The sequence below is a fragment of the Garra rufa genome, chromosome 12 (genome assembly GCF_049309525.1).
Source record: "Garra rufa chromosome 12, GarRuf1.0, whole genome shotgun sequence".
Taxonomy (NCBI): Eukaryota; Metazoa; Chordata; class Actinopteri; order Cypriniformes; family Cyprinidae; genus Garra; species Garra rufa.
In genome coordinates this window covers 33,772,495-33,797,284 of record NC_133372.1, presented here as the reverse complement: position 1 = coordinate 33,797,284, position 24,790 = coordinate 33,772,495, and the positions used below count along the sequence as shown (strand labels likewise).

The 24,790-nt window shown below is 35.6% G+C and overlaps 1 protein-coding gene across 3 annotated transcripts; it reads left to right on the top strand.

Annotated features, from left to right (window-relative positions):
• The first annotated feature begins 3,633 nt into the window (after positions 1-3,633).
• On the top strand, positions 3,634-13,010 carry srsf3a (serine and arginine rich splicing factor 3a). 3 transcript variants are annotated; one of them, XM_073851591.1, is made up of 7 exons: positions 3,634-3,804; positions 8,810-8,855; positions 8,991-9,201; positions 10,719-10,853; positions 11,899-11,937; positions 12,102-12,188; positions 12,275-13,010. In XM_073851591.1, the coding sequence occupies exons 2-7, from the start codon at positions 8,849-8,851 to the stop codon at positions 12,300-12,302; spliced, it is 507 nt and encodes a 168-aa protein (XP_073707692.1). In that variant the 5' UTR covers positions 3,634-3,804; positions 8,810-8,848; the 3' UTR covers positions 12,303-13,010. The 3 variants fall into 3 exon arrangements, with proteins under 3 accessions (XP_073707692.1, XP_073707690.1, XP_073707691.1); XM_073851589.1 differs by lacking the exon at positions 3,634-3,804 and adding an exon at positions 3,815-3,984; XM_073851590.1 differs by lacking the exon at positions 3,634-3,804 and adding an exon at positions 8,239-8,424.
• The last annotated feature ends 11,780 nt before the right edge of the window (positions 13,011-24,790 follow it).

The window sequence follows — 24,790 nt, the reverse complement described above, 5'->3', positions numbered from 1 at the left end:
ACTCGTGAAAAAAGTCGGTAAAATGGTTGCTGTAAAGTTGACAGCTGAAAGAAATTTACGACAGACGTTTGGAAGGTATTTTTGGATTGCATAACCACCGTCATAAAACAGGTGATGAAATGAAAACGAAAAGGATTTAATGTTCATCAGAACGATTTACATTTATCATGATTCATGCCTAACACAAACCCCATAATAAGCATGAATGAAACGACATAAATGCAAACATATATATTACAAAAATCATTAGAAACTTTAATATTTCAATAAATATTATCAAATGTAAACTCTCATGCAGGGTCCTTTGGAAATGTTATTTTACTTTAATTTTAACAATACTATGTAAAAAATGACTGAAGACTGAAAAAATCCTACAGTAAGTGAAAAACGAATGTATAATTTACAGTAAATAACCGTACATTGACATTCCCAGAATTCCCTGCGTTACATTTCACATTTTTGAACTTATAACAAAAATATCTGCATGGAACATGATCTTTACCTAATATACTAATGAGTTATGTCATAAACTGTACGAATGAATGTAAAAATTGATCATTTTGACCCATACAGTGTATTTTTGCCTATTGCTACAAATATACCAGTGCAACTTAAAACTGGTTTTGTGGTCCAGGGTCACATTTTATGTTTTTTTGTTGTTGCTGTTGTTATTGTTGTTGTTGAAATAACTGTTTTCATTTTTTTCTTATAAGTTGTGTACATTAGTGTTGTATGCTACATCTAATGTTGTTAAATTAATGTTTATTGCATTGCATAGTTTCATGCGTGTACCATGATGGTGTTTAGTGTTTGTGTGAATGACACTGTGCACCTTCTGTATGTGTTAGTATCTAAAAGCTGCTTGTGATGGACTGTGATGGTTGATCGTGTGACTTTCTCATCACCACCTGTTTTTGGTGGTTATCAGTGTATTAAGGAGCAGAACAGATTTCAGTACTTTTGTAGGTTGGTATAATAATGTTAAATCAGTTAATACAATTACAGTATTTAAATAAAAATTTAAGCTAAAAATTTAAAACCTAAAATGTTGCTACCATATTTTTTAAATTTTATATTTTATATTTTAAAATTCTGGCAACCACTGTATTTTACTGTACAGATTTACTGTATTTTTACTGTATTGTTGTAATGTTAACATTTCTAACTCCCATGTAAAGCTTGCAACATAAATTATATACAAATACTTTTTGCTTCCACACATTTTCTATGGTATTTTACAATAAAATTATTTTTTTGTAATCATAACGCATATATAACAATATAGTTTTTATATTCATTTTCAGTTATAACCAAAACAAATTAATTTGTAAAGAAAGTTTTCTGTTTAAGATGATATATGGTCTGTGTTCGAAATATCTAAAACTAGACATTTAAACCCTGTGCATTAAGTATAAAATTAGTTGCTCCAGTTTTGCAGACTACCAGTTTACCAGTTTAGTATACTAAAAATACAATTGCAGGATATTTTTATTAAGTACATAATATGTAAATGTATTTGTAGTATACTTGTAGTACTAGTATGAAATAAATGTATTTTAAAATACATTTTAGCATATTCTGTACATTTTTTTTTAATATCATGCATGAATGTTTAGGTTTAATTTCTATGCAGAATAACTCCATATCAGGAGGATATGTTGTAATCAAACCCAGCCTTTTAAGTTAGCATGCCAAATATTGAATAACATCAGCACTGGCAACATGTTACCTGCGTCAAAAGCCTCTATAGACTGGAACTGTTACAAAATGTTCCCGACTCATTCAGTAGAGCAACAAGAGGTGTCAGCAGGAACACAATAGGTGGCATGCATGATTGTCTAGATTTAAAGGGATTGATTTCCCTTTTCAAGCCTGATTTTTTTAAGATAATAATTTCAGATGGATAGTTAATCCAGAAACATGATGTGATTGCCAGAACAGATGAGCTCTGTTTAAGAGGTTTAAGTAATTAAAGATTCTGTGCAGATACAGTATATCAGAAATATAAGATCACCTATGCTATATCGTTTATTTATTTGATTGACTTGTAATTTTGAAATACATTTTAGAATACATTTTCAAAATGTAATAAATTGAATATATATTTCTTTATATGACGTCAACAGGCCTTTTCTAGGATTATCTAGGCAGGACACTGAAGTACTCAAGCATGGAAGAGAGAAGAACAAAATGCTGCCTCAGTTTGGTATCTTAGCAGCGGGGATCTGCGACACAGCTTATAATGTGAAACTGCTCGGTGTGGATGGCCCAAGCAAACAAGTGGGGGGCATTCAAGGATAAGGATTCAGAGCAATATGTCACTGCCAACAAGGTCCAAGTGGGAACACTCCATGTAAACTTATTTGACCTTTTCCCTGTTTGTGTCCTGTGAACATATTATGTATATGATCAAGCAGAGTTTTTGTCTTATGATTCTGATGTGAAAATTAAATGCAGAAAAATACACTTGTGGTTGTGTTTTTAATTTACAGACATCTGTTGTGAAAGATATAACATTACTCTTTAATAAAGGCGATGTGGTGTTGACATTAAGAATATAATTAAGGTAGTCTTCTGTCAAAGGGTGAACAGGTCATTATAAAGTGGTTTCATTTACATAAAAAGGAACTTACACTCTTTAAAAATATTTATTTAGCATGGATCATAAACAGCTGAAAAAGAAAAGTCATAAACTGTTATAGCCTTACTGACAAGAGGGTTATAAAGTACTCGGATAAATGTACCTCATTAATGTGCTAAAGTAATATTTTTAGGTTAAGATCTATCAAGAACATCTGTGGTTTGTGGTTTATTAACCACTTAAGTTTGACTTATCTACAGAGGAATTAATGAATAGAACACTTGATCTAGGATCTTCGCAAAAAACTGATTTTAATTTGTAGCATAGATGAAATATTGGATGCTTTCTAATTTGCATACTATAAATCATATTTAGTATGTGGGATTCAAATTAGCCACTAAATAACTAGCAATTGTCACAAAATTGAATTCATTGAATTCAATGATGTGCTAGCATACGTCAAAATAGGCTATACGTTTTTTTACACACATAAACATATGGGCTTATATGCACTTTAGCATCATCTGCAGAGTACATAGTTTTAGAAATATTTCAAATATGTCAAGTAACAGGTTTTAGGATACAGGTTTCAGATCAGTTCAACTAATGTCTGGTGCGTTCTAGGGCCTTTCCTGCTTTATGCTAAGTACCTTTTGAATAGATCCTTTTAATTGAGCACAATTTTGTAATAGTGTTTGTCCTTTTTACTTTTTACACCCCTTCCTGAAAGGACACACTAATTATTTCTTACAGCACAATGATTCATCAAACATTAACAAATGTTTAGAGAGGATATGAATAACCTGTTTTGTTATGCAAAAAAATGTTATGTCATAGAATCTAGAAATACGTAGACGACAGTCCATATCATACAAGGTTGATATTCATTGATATTCTACATTCATTTTCATCTTTTATAAGCATCTATGCGTCCACAGTCTACGCAATGGTACATTAAACGACATATTTTCATAAAGGACATGAGGACTGTGGATGGAAGCGACTGTAAGGAATAGCAAGCAATAAGAAGTGATTATAGGAGAATCACCTTGTCGCCATTCGCCAAATAAAGTCGATTTTTTGGTTACAGTCAAGAGAATAAGCCTGCTCGTTTTCCTCCGGCTTCTCAGATCAATAGGTCCTCGCGTCAAGAACTAAATGTTCTAGTTCACAGTGGCACGTGTGGAAGAGACTCTGTTGACTGACTCATCGGCGCAACTGAGGTAAGAAGTGGTACTGAACTTGACAAACCTGGTCTTGCGCACACGCGTCGTCTGATTTTAGCCTGCGGCTTAAGTACATTTAATACAAACGTCTGGGAAGTGGAATTAACATGGCATGTGCCAGTCTCTTTATTCGCCTGAATGCACGGACCTGCTTTTTGGCAAAGGAAAAAACGAGAGGTAATGGTCTGCTATAACCTTCTATGTTCCAACATTCTGAGGAACCACATTTATTTATGTCGCCAATAACAGGAAATAAATTGTAGGCTATAACTCATAAATGTGATGTGTTTCATTAGGAGTGTGGGTAAAAAAAAAAAAAAAAAAAAAAAAATTGCATGTCCTAACGGAAGTAGTATGAGGTAAAAGAATTGACATTTTATGCATGCAGTTCTCTTTTTTTAGTTTGATTTTACGTAAATTAAATTATGCATCGTTTGTCGTAGTCATGACAACGTGTCTTGTCTTCTTAGTGTGAGTCGTAGAGGTGACTATACAGTCTAATAAAAGACCACAGGAAGTAAAAATCCCATATTAACTAACAGATTCTTAATTAAGCCATATAAACAAAACTAACACAAGATGGGAGATGTTAAGCTATGATACATCTTTGTGTAGAAGGCACAAATGTGATTTCAACTTTATTTAACTTTGTTTATTGCGTTTATATTCCCAGTAAATAACTGTACAACCCATAATCCAGAAACGCAATCTAATCCAAATTTGTTTGCTATTTAGGTACAAGTGTAATTAGTGGTAAAAGTGCTCAACAGTGACAACCCATTCCCAAAAAGCATTGCAAAATCTCAAACTACTCGGACTGCCTTCTATTTAAAAAAAATAATAATAATAATGTGAAACAGATGCTATTTGACGTTTTAGATATCATTCATCATGATAAATGGTACGGTGTCTAGAGCTTTAAAATAAAATACTGTTGTTTTGTGCTTTTAATGAAGTTTTCGTTACATTTTGCCAGTTCAGTCTAGAAATGAATCAAAATATAGATTTGTCACAGCTGATATTGCTTTATGGTTCATTTGTCAGACAGGAAATCGAAGGCCAAGTCCATGCATTGCATTGTGGGATACAACATTCTGCACAACATTCTGTATTGCATATTTTGGTAAACGTAGTAGGTAATCTGGGAATGCAATGAAGAAAAGTATGATTACTAATAATGGTCAAAGGTTTGAATATTTAATTTTTTTCTAAAACTTCATTTATTTGATCAGAAATAAAAACAGTAATATTGTAAAACATTACAATATAAAATAGCTGTTTTAATATATATTAAAAAAAATTCTGAAAGCTGAAAGCTGACGTAATGACTGCTAAAAGTGCAGCTTTGCCATCACAGCAATAAATTACATTGTAAATCAAATAAAACAGAAAACAGTTCTTTTTAGGGCTATCAAACGATTAATCGTGATAAATCGCATCCTGAATAAAAGTTTATGTTTACATAATAGATGTGTTTGTACTGTGTATATTTATTTTGTATATATATAAATACACACACATACATGTATATTTTTGATTTATATATAAAATATTTATGTCATCTAAATTATATACAGTACAAATATATATATTTTTTTAAATACACATGTATGTGTGTGTATTTATAGACACATAATCAATATACATGGTAAACATACATATACAGTGCCTTGCAAAAGTATTCATACCCCTTCATTTTTTTTTTACATTTTGTTTTGTTGCAGCATTATGTTAAACTGCTTTAAATTAGTTTTTCCCCACATCAATTTACACTCCATACACCATAATAATGACAAAGCAAAAACCAGATTTGCAAATTTTACAAATTTATTAAAAATAAAACACTGAAATAAGTACATTGCATAAGTATTCATACCCTTAACTCAGTACATAGTTGAAGCACCTTTACAGCCTCAAGTCTTTTTGGGTATGATGTGACAAGCTTTGCACATCTGCATTTGGCAATTATCTGCCATTCTTTGCCTCACCTTTTCACCTCTCAAGCTCTGTCAGCTTGGATGGGGGCTGGCAGACATTTTCTAGAGTCCTAGTTGTTCCAATCGTCTTCCATTATGGATAATGGAGGATACATGCTTCTGTGAACCTTCAATGCAGCAGATTTTTTTCTGAACTCTTCCCTAGATCATTGCCTTAACGCAAGTCTGTCAATGAGCTCTACAGGCAGTTATCTTGACCTCAGGACTTGGTTTTTGGTCTGATATGCATTTTCAGCAGACCTTTTCTGAGAGGTGTGTGCCTTTCTAAATCATACTCATTCAAATGAGTGTCGTCGAAGTGTAGTAACATCTAGAAGCAATATGGATGCTCCTGAGCTAAATTTCAAGTGTCCCAGAAAAGGGTATGAATACTTATGCAACGGGATCTTTTCAGTTTTTTATTTCTAATATATTTGCAAAGTTGTTACAAACCTGTTTTGTGCTTTGTCATTATGGTGTATGAGATGTAGACTGATGTGGAAAAAAAGTAATTTAAAGCAGTTTAACATAAGGCTGCAACAAAACAAAATGTGAAAAAAATGAAGGGGTATGAATACTTTTGCAAGGCACTGTAGTATGTAAACATAAACTTTTTATTTTGGATGCGATTAATCATGATTAATAATTTGCCTTAGTTCTTTTCGATTTTAATTAAATCTCACAATATTACTGTTTTACTGTATTTTTGGATAAAATACTCAGCCTTGATGAGCATGAGAGACTTATTTAAACAAAAACAAAAAAGATTTAAGTAGTTCAAATTTTTGCAAAGATAGACTGCAACTTCCATCTTAAAAAAATCCTCCAAATATAAAAACCAAATAACTGTCTGCCAGAAAGCAGCTCAAAGTCATCTGACTGGCTAATCAGTAGCTTCAGACGGACATACTGTTGTTTTTTCTTTTAACAGATGACATCTCAGGACACCTTTTTCAGTGATCTGTCAGGTGATAGGGACATTTGCATGTTAAACAATCTCTTACATAATGGGAAAAATATTTCCAAGAACCAAGACCAAACAAGTCAGCACTTGCTGTTTTGCACTATAGGCTAAATAGAGTATTTATATAAGCAAGAAAAATCACTATTCAATCAAAAAAATTGAACAGTCTAACAATGTAAGTCAATGTGAGATTTTTTAAATGCAATTTTAAATCTACTAACATGCTTTCACAAAAATAAAAATAAAAGCTAATCTGAGTTGTCACCTATAATGCGCATTTGCTTTTTTTTGACTAGACTAGTAAGATAACATTTAATAGATATTAGAATGTAAAGTTGTGTAAAATTATGATTGTATCTTGTCTTTTTTGAGTGTCACTAAAATGTTTAATATGATCTAAATGTAAGATGTATGAACTTTGCAGTGATTCTATTAAAGATATACTTTCCATTAAGTCCATGTCATTTAGTATCAGTGTCACTTCATTGTGTGTGAGTCTAAGTAACTTATCAACATTTAGATAAAGCCACACAAACCACAAAATGTGTGTGTGCTTCAGTGCGTATGTATATCTTGCTTTTATGGAGAGAGAGAGGGCGGGTTCATGGGAGGCTAACCAGTCATCAGGAAGCAAAACAGAACAGAATGTGCAGTACTAATCTGGGCGGAAAAAAACATTCTGTGCCGTGTGTGGTAACACAAATTCACATTGTCTTGCATACAAATAGCCTACACATGGAACATAAGAATGAGGAAGATATATATTGGTTTCTCGGAGGGATGCTCTTTTTGTTTAGACATTGCATAAGAATACAGAAATACACATAAATGACGAAACCTCATAAGAGTTGGAGTAATAAGGGTGAAGTACATGTAAACATACAGGCATACTTACTGACTGGCCCAGTGAGACAAAAATAAAGCCAGTCAGCGTAATGCTCTTTATTTGCGTACAAGGTAACTGTGTTACATAACTCCCCGGCTGTTTGCTTTATCCAAAACAAAGGCTGAACTATTGCCCCCAAGACCCCTAAATGGCTTGTTGAGGGTCTGACACCTCTACAACCACTTATTTTGCTAATCAAAGAGGTTATAATATCTGTTGCACAGATATTACATCTCATGTCACCAAAAGTAACATAGAAAATCTTAATAATTATGTATTTGTAATTTATTAGATTTGTTATTGTTTCTAAAACAATATTACTGTATTGTATTTGATGTGCATAAAAAGATACTTCATTTATCAATGTTAACAACTAATGACAACAATATTGCCTATTCTACGAAGTAGATGTGAAATAGAAAAGAAAGTTCATTCATTATACAGTGAACGAAAAGGTAAGTTGTGTTTTTTATAACTGTGCTGAACCTATTTGTGAGAATTCATTCGTTAGATACTGAGATGTAAGCTTTTAAAAGATTTGCAGCCATCAAATATATCGTTTCAGGTGTGTGATGACTGTTTCTGAGCAGAAATGTAGCGCACTTCCGATACTTTCAGGCGTGAGAGCTTTTCTTTCGACGTCCGTGTTGTTTGTGATAACCGGAAGTGCTTTACATTTAGAGTTGCTTGCTTGCAAGGCCCTGCGGTCGCTATTAGCTCGGTAGCATCGCTGTGTTTAGCCGCAGTGTTGCGTTTTCGATTTCGCTAACGCAAACAAAGCAGATTTAACGGTAAGAAAAATAACCATCCTTTATTTAATTACTGTAATGTGCATGAAATTTTAAATGTAGTCGAATTTGCACATTTAAATCAGTTTGATATGCCAGTTGTTGGTCGGATGTGTGCAGGCCTGTAAAATGCTCAAGTTAGCTTGGTACTTACATTTATTGTGTAACAAATTCGCTCGAATTAAGTTTAATTAAACTTTGAATGTTAAACATTGGTGCAGTATATAAAGTTTAACTGACGTTTGTGTGTTGTATTGTTGCTACAAACGAGCTAACTCCTTTGAGTTATCCAGTGTTGCATGTAAAGACAGATGTAAACAACGTTAGGCCAGTTTATTTGAATATATATATAGTCTCTGTACTAATGTTTTTTTTTTTTTTTTTGCAGCTTTTTAGGTGTGCAGTTGAGTTTGGGATTGGTGAAGACATGGGAGGTAAGTCTTTATTCTAGTCTTCTAGCTAGGATTCATTTTAGTGTTTTATGTGGTAGGATAGACATATGCCACCTAAAATACAGAGTTAAGATAATACCTAATGCTAAATTGTTTTTTTTTCTTCTCCTCTTATAGACCCTTCCCTAACCCGGGACTGCCCGCTGGATTGTAAGGTCTATGTTGGCAATTTGGGCAACAGTGGTAACAAAACTGAATTGGAGAGAGCATTTGGCTATTATGGTCCTCTGAGGAGTGTATGGGTGGCAAGAAATCCTCCTGGATTTGCTTTTGTGGAGTTTGAGGATCCTAGAGATGCAACCGATGCTGTGAGAGAGCTTGACGGAAGGTAAGAATAGCCATTTAAATTCAGTTCTCTGAAACAGCCATTGTCCTGCAGATTAGATTATCCTGATTAAGCAAAGGATTGCAGAATTGCATTGTGTGTGTTTGATGGAAACTATCCAAATAATGTATATGGTTGTTATTGTAAACTAAGATCATACATTGTTTAATTGAGGGAAAAGACAATATTTCAGCTAGTTGCAAAATGCAAATGCAACATTTGATCCATTTCAGACTCATAGAAGAGGTACAATAGACAACACCTAATAAATACAGAACAATGACAATGTTACTTGAAATGAATTGCTCAATTTATTTTCATTAAAGTAAAATAAAATCTAAAAAAATAAATCAGCTAATTGCAAAGGCACAATTAAAAACTATTCAGTTGTACTAAATAAAACTGTATTAAAGTACTAAATTAAAACTGAATAAAAAAAAACCGATATAGGCATTTTTAAATACTCGAAAACTAATAAAATGGCAAAAACACACATCATTAATTTAAAAAATTAAACGAAAAAACAGAAAATATATACAACCAGTAAATTAAAATTTTGATTTTATTTTTTTATTATTTTTTTAAGAAGTCTCTTCTGCTCACTAAGCCTGCATTTTTTTTTTTTTTTTGATCCAAAGTACAGGAAATTGCTGTTTAAAATAGTTGCTTTCTGTTTAAATATATTTTAAAATGTAATTAATTCTGTGATTTCAAAGCTGAATTTTTAGCATCATTACTCCAGTCACATGATAACACTTTACAATAAGGTTCATTAGTTAAACATTAACTAATGTACCAACATGAACTAACCATGAGCAATACATTTGTTACTGTGTTTACTAATCTTCATTAACGTTAGTTAACACACATACAGTTGTTCATTGTTTGTTCATGTTAGTTCACACTGCATTAACTGATGTTAACAAGATTTTAATAATGTATTAGTAAATGTTGAAATTAACAAAGATTAATGCTGTATAAGTGCAGTTCATTATTAGTTCATGTTAACTAATGTGGTTAACTAAGGAAACCTTATTGTAAAGTGTTCGCTTTTTATTTCAGATAAATGCTGAACGTTGGATCTTTATTCTTTTTCTATTAATCCTGAAAAAAATTGTTTTAAATATTGATGACGATAACTGTTTCTTGATCAGCAAATCAGCATATCAGAATGATTTCTAAAGGATTATGTGACACTGGAGTAATGATGCTGAAAATTCAGCTTTGATCACAGTAATAAATTACATTTTAAAATTAGTCAAATAGAAAGCAGTTATTTTAAATGATAAAAATATTTCAAATTTTTACTGTTGTTGCTGTACTGTGGATCAAATAAATGCAGGCTTGGTGGACATTAAAAATAGTAGTGTATGCCAGTTGTATATGCTGTTTAAAACATCATCATCTACAACAACAGCTATTTTTTACTTTGTTTACTCAGTGGTTGTACTGAATGCTCGAGACATGTGATGTACTCTTTCTGTAAACTATTCTTATAACCCCATGTTTGTCTGCCTCAGAACACTGTGTGGTTGTCGAGTGCGTGTTGAAATGTCCAGTGGTGAAAAACGCTCAAGATATCGAGGACCACCCCCTTCTTGGAATCGTCGGCCACGTGATGATTATAGACGGCGCAGCCCACCCCCTAGACGCCGGTATGGTTTCTTTTTCTGCTCTGAAACGAGGATAGATGTCTTAAAAACCCTTTCACCGCAAGCTTAGTTATGGGCAGAATGATGAGCCTAAGTGTGGAGACTGACAAAACCAGCATCTTTTCATAAATTCGGCCAAGCTGTCAAAACCTTCCCCTTGCACTGATCAGTTAACCAACGATGAGTGCATTGAGTTTTTGCTCATTAACTTGAACTGTAGTTACAGATTTCCAAAGAATCTTCTCATTGTTTGGGTTTTATGTCATTTTTCTATTTATATTAATGAAGCTGACCACCCCACCCCCCCCCTTTCAGAGACATCACCAAGCCTCTACTCATCTACCTCTGAGTCAGTCAACTAGCCCTCTTTCAGCATCATGTGACCAGCGTACACCAATCAGCTCACATGATCCAAGCATGGCCACCAGCCCATTGGTTCCTGAGCATGCCTCTCTCAGGCTCCTTCACCTCCTCCAACGTTAACCTGATCGGCAAAGCCAACCACGCCACACTTACAACCAATCAACGGGTCTTATGCCCCTCCCCAAATGTCTACATGACAACATATCCTCAGCAGTCCTCATCTAACTGACATCTTCAGCCACCTACTGTATAGCTGTTAACATCTAGCAACCATCTGGCAAAATCTCCCCGCAAATTACGCCCTCCTGACCAGCACTCAGCTTCACTGCATCATAACTAGCTTGTTGAAAACAAAATAGTAAGTTAATGCCTTTTCCTCCCGCTTAATGACATTGAATTTTGTTTATTTGGTGGTTTTGAGGTAGAACCTTTTTCGTGATGTTAATATGCATAATACCATTTACATCCCTCTGTGTTTCAGTAGCTTTCACACTGAAACCTTTTTGATCAATGCACAAAGAATCTGGAACAGGCACTTCTGATAGATAATTGTTTGGCCCATACTGGGCTTCATAAGATGGCCAATTGATATCTACTCCAAAAGATGACAGTTCGTGGCGCTTCATGCATCTTGAATATTTTTTGGCCATATTGACCCCTGAGTATTTCTTGCATCTGCATATAGGTCTCCTAGGAGGAGGAGCTTTAGTCGTAGTCGGAGCAGGTGAGTTACATAAACGTTTTAATAACCTTCTGGAACTAAAGTCAACAGTTTTTATTAATGGCTGTTATATTTGGCTTTATACTGTAACTTTACCTCATTACTAAGGACCTGTAAGATGAGAGGCAGCTATAACATACTCATGCGCGTTTACTTGTCTTTTATAGGTCCCTTTCCAGAGAGAGGAGAAGAGAGAGGTCTTTGTCCCGCGATAGAAACTATAAACCTTCAAGGTCTTTCTCAAGATCACGCAGGTAGGTTCTCACTTGTGAGTAATTGTGTAATGGCACGGCTACAGTATTTACAGTCATGCTTATGTAATATTTTTTATTTTTTCCAGTCGTTCACGTTCCAATGGTCGGAAGTGAGAAATGTTGAAGGCCAACCTCGTTAGAGAAAGCATGTCTGTGCGTTCCTCCTCAACAGACTAGGATGAATGGAAACAGTGATAGAATTTTTTTTTTTTTTTTTTTTTTTTTTGCCCCCAAATTCTTTTTAAAATATTTCTTCCCCATAGTGTTCTGAATATCCTTTTTTACTTAAGATATCTGTGCTTAATGGGTAGAAATGGTTTCATCCTGCCTAAATGCCTGAATGTAATTTTATGCTCTTTGGGCAGTGAAAAGTTCTGAACGGAATAACTTGTGTCTGACTTAGATGGTCATTTGAAACCGATTTTGTATGCTTTTTTTGTTTGTACTTCCATTAAAAGAAGTTCCTTATGAATTCACTGTATGACTTTTCTCTACAACTCACACTGATTATCTGTTCACAAATGTTATTTGTAGTAAAATGTTTTGTTATAAGGTTCATTATCATATGTATTGATATTAGGTATCATGAACTAGCAATTATGATTAAGGTTATGATCATTTCTTCATGTACTAATGCATTATTTCAAGTGTATTGTCAACAAACGTGAATTAGTAATTATAATAGATTTATAAATGAACTAACCTATAATGCTGCAACAACTGTTCATGGTATGTTCACAAATGTTAAATAAACTTTATTGTAAAGGCTTTTTTTGAATAAATGCATTTCAGGGTAAAAAATAAAATGCTGCTTAATCTGAACCGTTTTTTGGTTCATTTGATCATATGTGACCCTGGACCACAAAACCCAGTCATAAGGGTGGTTTCATTTATGTATGGTTTGTAAGGATAGAACAATATTTGTCCAAGATACAAATCTGGAATCTGAGGGTGCAAAAAATAAAAATTAAAATAAAAATAAAAATTGCCTTTAAAGTTGTCCAAATTAAGTTCTTAGCAATGCATATTACTAATCAAAAATTTTACGTTTTGATATTTATGAAGGGAATTTCACAATTTCTTCATGGAACATGATCTTTAATATCCTAATGATTTTTTACATAAAAGAAAAATCTATAATTTTAAAACATTAAAGTGTTTTTTTTTTTTGGCTATTGCTACAAATATACCTATGCTATTTAATGATGTTTTATTAACAAAGGGGGGGGGGGGGGTACTCTAGGTTCGGGCCATTCCCGAGCTCGGAGCCCTTCCCTGGACAGCACGCCAAACACGCTTTACATACTTCAGCTAATTATATGTAAGTGCGAACTCGTGAAAGACAGTCAAGATTCATTTTTAAAAATTTGAGATTTATACATAAGCTTCCATAGATGTATTTTGTTAAGATCAATATTTGGATGAGAAACAACTCTTTGAAAATCTGGAACCTGAGGGTGCAAAAATATCAAAATATTGAGAAAACTGAAGTTTAAAGTTGTCCAAATAAAGCTCTTAGCAATGCATATTAATAAAATTAGGTTTTGATATATTTGTGGTAGGAAATTTACAAAATACCTTCATGTTAAATGACTTAAATTTCCTAATGATTTTTAGGATAAAAGAAAAATAAGTAAATACAAATATAGCCATGCAACTTCTGACTGGTTTTGTGGACCAGGGTCACATATAGTAAGTATTTTATGTTTTACATTGTGTCATAGGCTATTGGGTTGCATTAGTAAACTTCAAAATGTGCACTAAAGAGCCAGCAGAGGGCTGTGCTGTCTATTTTGGGCAAGTCTGAGAAATGAGAATGCATGATAACGCAAATTCAAGAAGTTTAAAAGAAAAAACTAATGAATTTTACTTACGGTTCAAACATGAACTTAGACTGTGACATCAAAAATTGTAAAGAGAATACGTTGTCTGTCGTTCACACATTTAGAACGATCAGCAGCTTTCTTCATGAAATACATTAAGTTAACACTTAACTTGCAATTTGTGTCAACAACACAGGAAGTTGAGGGTAGCAGCTTAAAGGAAGCTGCATGAACACCTCCTTCAAAAGAGAAACACAGGCACCTAAAACTGTTCAGCGTTGCGCTCTGTTAAAACATCCAGGACTGCAAAGTGGATGAATCCCTGAAAGGGGCACCGGAAGGTAACAACAGTTATCATGGTACTTTCCTAGTGTCGCAAGATGTAGGGGGCACGTCTTACATTTATGTGCTGATATTTTGCATTTGGAAATGCAAATTTTACATGCAAATTAGCTGGTTTATTCACAATGTTGGATTACTTAATCATGGTATATAGTTGAGCAGAATGTCTTGTTTTCACATTTTGTACTTCTGACATCTTTCCAACAACACATAATTTAAAAAAAATAGCAGACTGAAGCAAACTGTCATTACATGTCAGTACAGGAGATGTAGAGAGTATGAGTATTATGTAGAGTGGCATGGTAATGAATAAAATGTGTGATGGCAAGTGTCATGTTGTTTTTGATAAACACATTTGCTAAATTGAAAATATAACTCTTGACCTTATATCTCTCTAGCATATTAATACATAAAACAGCTTGTTAGGGTGCTCTGCTGTTTACTGTCATTATGTATCATCACAAGAAAAAGGTTTCTGTGGAATCAATGATTTGAGAGCACATGTGTGACAGTTGGTATGAGTCATATACATGTGTCGCATCACTAATGCTCTCTGGTTTCGTTTTTATCATGTTCTTTAGTGTCAAAGATGTTTAGAAATTACTCATCCCCATTGTTTGTCTCATTATATGAACCTATGTACAGCCATGTCAGGCAGAAGATCCAAGAAGAACCAGAGACTTGGTTCCTCTCGACGAGGTCCTAAAGGTCTTAGCAGAAATATTGAGAAAGATGATGATGATGATGGGTTTCCGCAGATTGCGGAGTCTGAGGATGGGCAAAATGAATTTCACACAAGCACTGATTACCATTCAGCCCAGTTTGATCATCCACCAAGCTCAAGCATTGATCAACAAACATCTGCGTTAGAAAGTCTTCCATATGCAAGGGGTCACGTGGAGACTGAATTTCCAGAACGGAAAAGAAAAATGGGATCGACTCGTAAGAGTACTGCTAAGTTTAAAGATGGGAGAAAACTTGATGAAGTGAGAACCACTGAAGAATTAGATGAAGAATATATACCTCAACCAAACACATCAACCACTGAGGAACAACATGAAGAAGAACAATCAAGGCCAATGAGTTTTCCTTCTGATTTATCCCATAGTTCTGGATTGGGAAAGGATCCTGGAACAGCTCTTACATTTGTGGTTTCAGAAAATGAAGAAAAAGCTGCAATCCACCATCAAGAAATAACCTCTCATTCACATGAGGTAGTAAGTGATATGCCTTTAGACGAGGCAATGGGGACATCTATCCATTCTTTTGCTGTCACAGCTGAAAGTGATTTGTTGCGAGAGAAATCAGTCATGTTTGATGAACCAAAAACTCTTGAAATCCCACTAGCCAGTGGACCAAAAAGAAGGATGGGCTCAACCCGCAGGCCTCTCGGAGGGAAAAACAGTGAAAAACAGGAAAATGTAGGTGTGCAAGAACATTCAACAAGCATGACAAAGAATGAAAGGAAAGCAGAAGTCACGTCAGAAGAGATGGCGCAAACATGGGATGATGTGGCAAGAGATGATCCATCGTCCTACGCAGAGTCATCTTTGGTTTTAAATCAGTCTCTACTGGCTGAGAGAGCCAAGCTGAAAGAGCCTGATATTTCAGCTGGAACTGAAACTAAGAACCAATCAGTTGCTTTTCCCCTTGTTGACTCAGAAAAGCCCCTACCTGAAACTTCTAGCCACCATGGGACTCCATTACTGAATGAGGGATTGGATTTTAAGTTTGCTTTACACACTGAGGGTTTTGATGTTTTAAATGATTTGAAAGATGCAGGAAGTCATTTAAGTGATAACAGTGATGTGCCTGATACAAGAAAAGATACGAACACATCTTACGACTTTAGAGATGTAAACACAGAAAGCAAGGAGGAGTTTCTAAAGCAGAAAGAGGAACTGTCTATAAATGATCAAACAAGTAGTTTATTACCAAAACAGGATGGACAATTAGAGGAACTTGCTTTAAATGATCAAGAATCTTCAAGCCAACATGATATAGCTACTCTACAAAATAACAGCGATTCTGCTATGCCTCAACTTCTAGTGGGAGGAAGTAGAAGTTTTGATGTGCCTCTGTCTAATATTAGCCATGACGAACCCACAACAACCAATTTACCACATGAGATGAGTGATGCTGTTGAAAAAACGCTAGAGATCCATATAGAAAAGGAACAAGGGAATAATCTTTGTAATGTTGCTTCAGTAACATGTGATACTCTGACTGATTTAGCGTCCATTATGGAAGAACATGAAAATCCCCAAATTTTAGCAACGAGAGAAAATGAGAATGTGAGTGATGAAAGAGGATCTGAAACAGAAAATGCATTTGAAATGACAGACCAGGATGATGCAAGAGATCACAGTGTAACACAAATAATAATGGATGTAAGAGATAATGAAAAAGATGGAGAAACAAGGACAGAGGCCATTTGGATTTCACACCAGAAACCGTCTGAGGTTTCTGCTGAAAAAGAGGAGTTATATAAAGGACAAGTGCAATGTTTATCGAATATATCTCAAAAATACAGTCCACCACAAGATGATGTTGAGAAAATGCTAGAAAATGATGAGGTTACACAAGACAAAAAAGAGACTGAGAATGCTGCAGCCAATCTGACCTCAAAGTCAGAGGAAATGTTTAGTTTTGAAGACTCAGCAACAGATACAGGATCTCACGCACACCAACTGTTGATGCAATCTCCTGATGAAGAAGACTATGACTTGCATGAAAATGTGAATGAGAAAAGTGAAAAGGAAGAAATACTTTTCAGTGTGGAATCAGAGAATGCAGATTTTGATAGAGGCGATGGGAGAAGCCAAGGAACAGAAAGAATAAAGGAGTTGGATGCAGCACCTGTTGTGATATTAGATGTGGACACTAATAATAGTGAATCAGAAAACCCGGAGCAAAACCGAGTATCAACAGAGGATCAAACTGATACATCCACTGATACTAACCTGCAAGTATTAGCGGTATCAGATAATGTTTCTACTTTGATTGATTCTGGTCTTCCTTTGGACAATGTTGCCGTTGTATCTTCAGGAGAAGAAAGTCATATCAGCTCTTTCATTCCTGAAGATTCTCAAGATTCTTACAAGCCCAGAACATTTCATCCAGAGTCCCAAGAAAATACTGAAGATGCTGAAAGAGCAGCAATAGGGGGAGACACAGACCTACATTTAGAAATTGAAGCACAGAACAAAACATCTGACTCAACAACCAGTGAAGCAGAAGGAACAGAAGAGAACATCAATGATGCTAGTGTTTTAGTGAGAGAAGTTGAAATTATTGGCGATATTGTTACAGTGGAGAGTAATATAACTACTGAATTAGATTTTCTTCAAACTTCTCCTGATACACATGTAGAAACATTGAAAGTATCTGTAAACGCTGAGAAAGAATTTTCAGGAGAAACAGACACAATTCTTAAGCATAGTGACAGAATCATCCCTGCAGATTCTCATGGAAAGGAGGCACACTCAAAATCAAGTCCAGATATTCATAAGAGAAAAATGGGCTCAACTCGTAGACCTCTCAAAGGGAAAAAAGGACAAAGACAAGAACATGATGAAAAAGAAATCTTCAATTTGGATGATGAACCCAGTCCAGATGAATCTACATTACAAAGCTCAAAAGATGAAGCTAAAGGACATGAGATGGGAATATGTGAGAAGAATGATGTTGGTCCTGTTGAGGGGTCTGAATCCGGTCTCTTGCAATCATCATGTAGTTCAGATTTAGTGTCTGAGGAATCCCTGCAGTCCCAGGGAAATTCTGGAGATGTTGAAAGTGTGCCAGCAGACTTACAATTAAAAATTGACTCACAAAATAAAACATTTGACTTAACAACCAGTGAAGCAGAAGGAACAGAACAGAACATCCAAGATGTTAGTGTGTCTTTGCTCCGAGAAGTTGAAGTTATTGGAGATACAGTTACAGTGGAGAGTAATATGACTACTGAGTCAGATTTTCCTCAAACTTCTCCTGATGCACACATGGAAGCATTGAAAGTATCTGAAAATCCTGAGAAAGAAGTTTCAGGAGAAACTGACACAATTTTCAAGCAAAGTTACATCAGCATCATTCCTGAAGATTCTCACGGAGAAGAGACACACTCAAAATCAAGTCCAGTTATTCATAAGAGAAAAATGGGCTCAACTCGAAGACCTCTCAAAGAGAATAAAGGACAAAGAAAAGAAATAGAGCATCTTGATGAAGATGAGACACCTGATAGTGAAGGTGTGATCAAAGTAGAGAATGAAACAATTAAATTGGAGGATAAACCCAGTCCAGATGAATATATGTTACAAAGTTTAAAAGATGGAGCTAAAGAACAGGTGGAAATATGCGAGAAGAATGATTTTGGTCCTGTTGAAGGGTCTGAATCTGCTCTCCTGCAGTCATCATGTAGTTCAGATTTAGATTCTGAGGAATCCGCTGCAATAAGTATCTGTCACATCACAGAATCACAAACTCTCACAAAAATTAATGAAGAGTCCCAGGAAAATACTGGAGATGATGAAAGAGTGCCAGCAGAGGAAGACAAAGATTTACAATTAAAAATCGACTCACAGAACCAAACGTTTGACTTAACAACCAGTGAAGCAGAAGGAACAAGAGAGAACATCCAAGATGTTAGTGTGTCTTTGCTCCGAGAAGTTGAAGTTATTGGAGATACAGTTACAGTGGAGAGTAATATGACTACTGAGTCAGATTTTCCTCAAACTTCTCCTGATGCACACATAGAAGCATTGAAAGTATCTGAAAATGCTGAGAAAGAAGTTTCAGAAAAACCAGAAACAGTTTCTGAACAAAGTGACATCAGCATCATTCCAGCAGATTCTCACAGAGAAGAGACACACTCGAAATTAAGTCCATTTGTTCACAAACGAAAAATAGGCTCAACTCGTAGACCTCTCAAAGGGAATAAAGGACAAAGAAAAGAAACAGAACATCATGATGAAAATGAGCCACCTGACAGTGAAGGTATGATCAATGTAGAGAAAGAAACCTTTAGTTTAGAAGACGAACCCAGTCCAGATGAATCTACTTTACAAAGTTTAAAAGATGGAGCTAAAGAACAGGAGATGGAAATGAAGAATGACGTTTGTCCTGTTGAAGGGTCTGAATCTGCTCTCCTGCAATCATCCTGTATTTCAGATTTAGTGTCTGAGGAATCCACTGCAATAAGTATCTGTCATGTCACAGAATCACAAACTCTCACAAAAATGAATGAAGAGTCCCAGGAAAATGCTGAAGATGCTGAAAGAGCAGCAGTAGGGGGTGACACAGACCTACATTTAGAAATTGAAGCACAGAATAAAACATCTGACTCAACAACCAGTGAAGCAGAAGGAACAGTAGAGAACAAACAGGATGCTAGTGTTTTAGTGAGAGAAGTTGTAGTTATTGGTGATATGGTTACAGTGGAGAGTAATATAACTACTGAATTTGATTTTCTTCAAACTTCTCCTAATGCAGACAAAGAATTAAAATCTGAAAATACTGAGAAAGAAGTTTCAGGAAAAAGAGACACAATTCTTGAACAAAGTGACATCAGGATCATTCCAGCACATTCTCATGGAGAGGAGGCACACTCAAGATCAAGTCTAATTGTTTCCAAGCGAAAAATGGGCTCAACTCGTAGACCTCTCAAAGAGAAAAAAGGACAAAGACAAAAACATGATGAAAAAGATATCATCTTCAATTTGGAGGATGAACCCAGTCCAGATGAATCTACATTACAAAGCTCAAAAGATGAAGCTAAAGGACATGAGATGGGAATATATGAGAAGAATGATGTTGGTCCTACTGAACGGTCTGAATCTGCTGATTTGCAATCATCATGTAGTTCAGATTTAGTGTCTGAGGAATCCACTGCAGTAAGTACCTGGCACATCACAGAATCACAAACTCTCACAAAAATTTATGAAGAGTCCCAGGAAAATTATGGAGATGTTGAAAGTGTGCCAGCAGACTTACAAATGGACTCACAGAATAAAACATTTGACACTGCAACCAGTGAAGCAGAAGGAACAGAAGAGAACATCCAAGACATTAGTGTGACATTAGTCAGAAAAGTTGAAGTTATTGGAGATACAGTTACAGTGGAGAGTAGTATGACTACTGACTCAGATTTTCTTCAAACTTATGCACACGTAGAAGCATTGAAAATATCTGAAAATGATGAGAAAGTAGTTTCAGGAAAAACAGCCACAATTCCTACACAAAGTGACATGAGCATCATTCCTGCAGATTCTTACAAAGAAGAGACACACTCAAAATCAAGACCAGTTACTCATAAGAGAAAAATGGGCTCAACTCGTAGACCTCTCAAAGGAAAAAAAGGACAAAGAAAAGAAACAGAACATGATGAAAATGAAACTCTTGACAGTGAAGGTGGGATCAATGCAGGGAAAGATGCCTTTAGTTTAGAGGAAGACCCCAGTCCAGATGAATCTACATTACACAGCACAAAAGATGGAGCTAAAGAACAGACAGAAATATGTGAAAAAAATTATGTTGGTCCTGTTGAAGGGTCTGAATCTGCTCTCCTGCAGTCATCCTGTATTTCAGATTTAGTGTCTGAGGAATCCACTGCAATAAGTATCTGTCACATCACTGAATCACAAACTCTCATAAAAATGAATGAAGAGTCACAGGAAAATACTGGAGATGTCGAAAGAGTCCCAGCAGAGGAAGACAAAGACTTACAATTATCAATTGGCTCACAAAACAAAACATTTGACTCAATAACCAGTGAAGCAGAAAGAACAGAGGAGAACATCCAAGATGTTAGTGTGACATTAGTCAGAGAAGTTGAAGTTAGTGGAGATACAGTTACAGTGGAGAGTAATATGACTACTGAGTCAGATTTTCTTCAAACTTCTCCTGATGCACACATCAAAGCATTGAAAGTATCTGGGAATACCGAGAAAGAAGTTTCAGGAGAAACAGAAACAATTCCTGAACAAAGTGACATGAGCATCATTCCTGCAGATTCTCACAGAGAAGAGACACACTCAAAATCAAGTCCAGTTATTCATAAGAGAAAAATGGGCTCAACTCGTAGACCTCTCAGAGGGAATACAGGACGAAGAAAAGATCATGATGAAAAAGACATTTTGGAGGATGAACCCAGTCTAGATCAATCTGGATATACTGCAGTGAGTATCTGTGACATTTCAGAATCACAAACTGTCAGACAAATTAATGCAGGATACCAGGAAAATACTGGAGATGCTGAAAGACTGCCAGCAGAGGAAGACAAAGACTTCCAATTAAAAACTGACTCACAGAACAAAAGGTTTGACTTAACAACCAGTGAACCAGAAGAAACAGATCAGAACATCCAAGAAGTTAGTGTAATGTTAGTCAGAGAAGTTGAGTTTATTGGAGATACAGTTTCAGTGGACAATAATATGACTACTGAGTCAGATTTGATTCAAAATGACACTTCATTTGAAGCAAAACTGAAAGCATCTATCAATGCTAAGCATGAAGATCTAGAAGAAACAGATGCAATTCTCAAGCAAAGTGACACCACCATCATTCCTGAGGACCCTCAGAGAGAAACACTGAAAGTACCTGAAAATGCTGATAAAGAAGTTTCAGGAGAAACAGACACAATTCTCAAGCAAAGTGACATCAACATCGTTCCTGAAGATACTCATGAAGAAGAGACACACTCAAAATTAAGTCCATTTGTTCACAAGCGAAAAATGGGCTCAACTCGAAGACCTCTTAGAGGGAATAAAGGACAAAGAAAAGAAACAGAACATCAAGATGAAAATGAGCCACTTGACAATGATGGTTTGATCAATGTAGAGAAAGAAACAATTAGTTTGGAGAATAAACCCAGTCCATATGAATCTACATTACAAATCTTAAAAGATGGGGCTAAAGAACAAGAGATGGAAATATGTGAGAAGAATTATGTTGGTCCTGTTGAAGGGTCTGAATCTGCTCTCCTGCAGTTACCATGTAGTTCAGATTTAGTGTCTGAGGAATCCAATGCAATAAGTATCTGTCATGTCACAGAATCACAAACTCTCACAAAAATTAATGAGGAGTCCAAGGAAAATGCTGAAGATGCTGAAAGAGCAGCAGTAGGGGGTGACACAGACCTACATTTAGAAATTGAAGCACAGAACAAAACATCTGACTCAACAACCAGTGAAGCAGAAGGAACAGAAGAGAACAAGCAGGATGCTAGTGTTTTAGTGAGAGAAGTTAAAGTTATTGGTGATATGGTTACAGTGGAGAGTAATATGACTACTGAATTCGATTTTCATCAAACTTCTCCTGATGCAGACAGAGCATTGAAATCTGAAAATACTGAGAAAGAAGTTTCAGGAGAAAGAGACACAATTCTTGAACAAAGTGACATCAGGATCATTCCCGCACATTCTCATGGAGAGGAGGCACACTCAAAATCAAGTCTAATTGTTCAAAAGCGAAAAATGGGCTCAACTCGTAGACCTCTCAAAGGGAAAAAAGGACAAAGACAAAAACATGATGAAAAAGAAATCTTCAATTTGGAGGATGAACCCAGTCCAGATGAATCTACATTACAAAGCTCAAAAGATGAAGCTAAAGGACATGAGATGGGAATATATGAGAAGAATGATGTTGGTCCTACTGAACGGTCTGAATCTGCTGATTTGCAATCATCATGTAGTTCAGATTTAGTGTCTGAGGAATCCACTGCAGTAAGTACCTGTCACATCACAGAATCACAAACTCTCACAACAATTAATCAAGAGTCCCAGGAAAATGCTGAAGATGTTGAAATTGTGCCAGCAGACTTACAATTAAAAATGGACTTGCAGAATAAAACATTTGACTTAACAATCAATAAAGCAGAAGGAACAGAAGAGAACATCCAAGACGTCAGTGTGACATTAGTCAGAGAAGTTGAAGTTATCGGAGATAAAGCTACGGTGGAGAGTAGTATGACTACTGAGTCAGATTTTCTTCAAACTTCTCCTGATGCACACATAGAAGCATTGAAAATATCTGAAATTACTGAGAAAGAAGTTTCAGGAAAAACAGACACAATTCCTGAACAAAGTGACATGAGCATCATTCCTGCAGATTCTCACAGAGAAGAGACACACTCAAAATCAAGTCCAGTTATTCATAAGAGAAAAATGGGCTCAACTCGTAGACCTCTCAAAGGGAATACAGGACAAAGAAAAGATCATGATCAAAAAGAAATTTTTGAGGATGAACCAAGTCCAGATGAATCCAGACATACTGCAGCGAGTGATATTTCAGAATCACTAACCCTCACAAAAATTCATGCAGGGTCCCTGGAAAATAGTGGAAATGTTGAAATATTGCCAGTAGGGGGAGACACAGAATCACACTTACAAAACAAAACCTTTGACTCAACAGCATTTGAAGGGGAAGCAACAAAAGAAAACATCTGTGAACCTAGTGTTTTAGTTAAAGATGTTAAGTTTAGTGGAGATGCAGTTATAGTGGAGAAAAATATGACTACTGAGTCAGATTCGATTCAAAATGACACTTCGTCTGAAGCAAAACTAGAAGCATTAAAAGTATCTGACAGTGCTGAGTGTGAAGTTCTAGACATACATGCAATTCTCAAGCAAAGTGACACATCCATCATTCCTGAAGATACTCAAAAAGAAGAGGCACACTCAAAATTGCATCCAGTTGTTCATAAGAGAAAAATGGGCTCAACTCGTAGACCTCTCAAAGGAAAAAAAGGAGAAAGAAAAGAAATAGAACATGATGAAAATGAGACTCTTGACAGTGAAGGTGGGAATAATGCAGAGAAAGATACCTCTTGTTTAGAGAATGAACCCAGTCCAGATGAATCTACATTACACAGCACAAAAGATGGAGCTAAAAAACAGATAGAAATATGCGAGAAGAATGATTTTGGTCCTGTTGAAGGGTCTGAATCCGCTCTCCTGCAGTCATCATGTATTTCAGATTTAGTGTCTGAGGAATCCACTGCAATAAGTATCTGTCACATCACTGAATCACAAACTCTCACAAAAATTAATGAAGAATCCCAGGAAAATGCTGGAGATGCTGTGGCAGCAGAGGAAAACAAAGACATACAATTAGGAATTGACTCACAGAACAAGCCGTTTGACTCAACAATCAGTGAAGCAGAAGGAACAGAAGAGAACATCCAAGACGTTAGTGTGATGTTAGTCAGAGAAGTTGAAGTTATTGGAGAAACAGCTACAGTGGAGAGTAATATGACTACTGAAGCATTGAAAGTATCTGAAAAAGAATTTTCAGGAGAAACAGAAACAATTCTAAAGCAAAGTGACATCAGCATCATTCCTGCAGATTCTCATGGAGAGGAGACACACTCAAAATTATGTCCAGTTATTCACAAGAGAAAAATGGGTTCAACTCGTAGACCTCTTGACGGGAATAAAGGGCGAA

What these genes read in the sequence shown, in the direction of transcription:
- srsf3a (XM_073851589.1), top strand. Translation starts at nt 3,946, where the DNA reads ATGCACGGACCTGCTTTTTGGCAAAGGAAAAAACGAGAG. An exon ending in GTGAGAGAGCTTGACGGAAG is followed by an intron (nt 9,202 to 10,718) that starts GTAAGAATAGCC and finishes TGTCTGCCTCAG; the next exon opens with AACACTGTGTGGTTGTCGAG. An exon ending in TCTTTCTCAAGATCACGCAG is followed by an intron (nt 12,189 to 12,274) that starts GTAGGTTCTCAC and finishes TATTTTTTCCAG; the next exon opens with TCGTTCACGTTCCAATGGTC.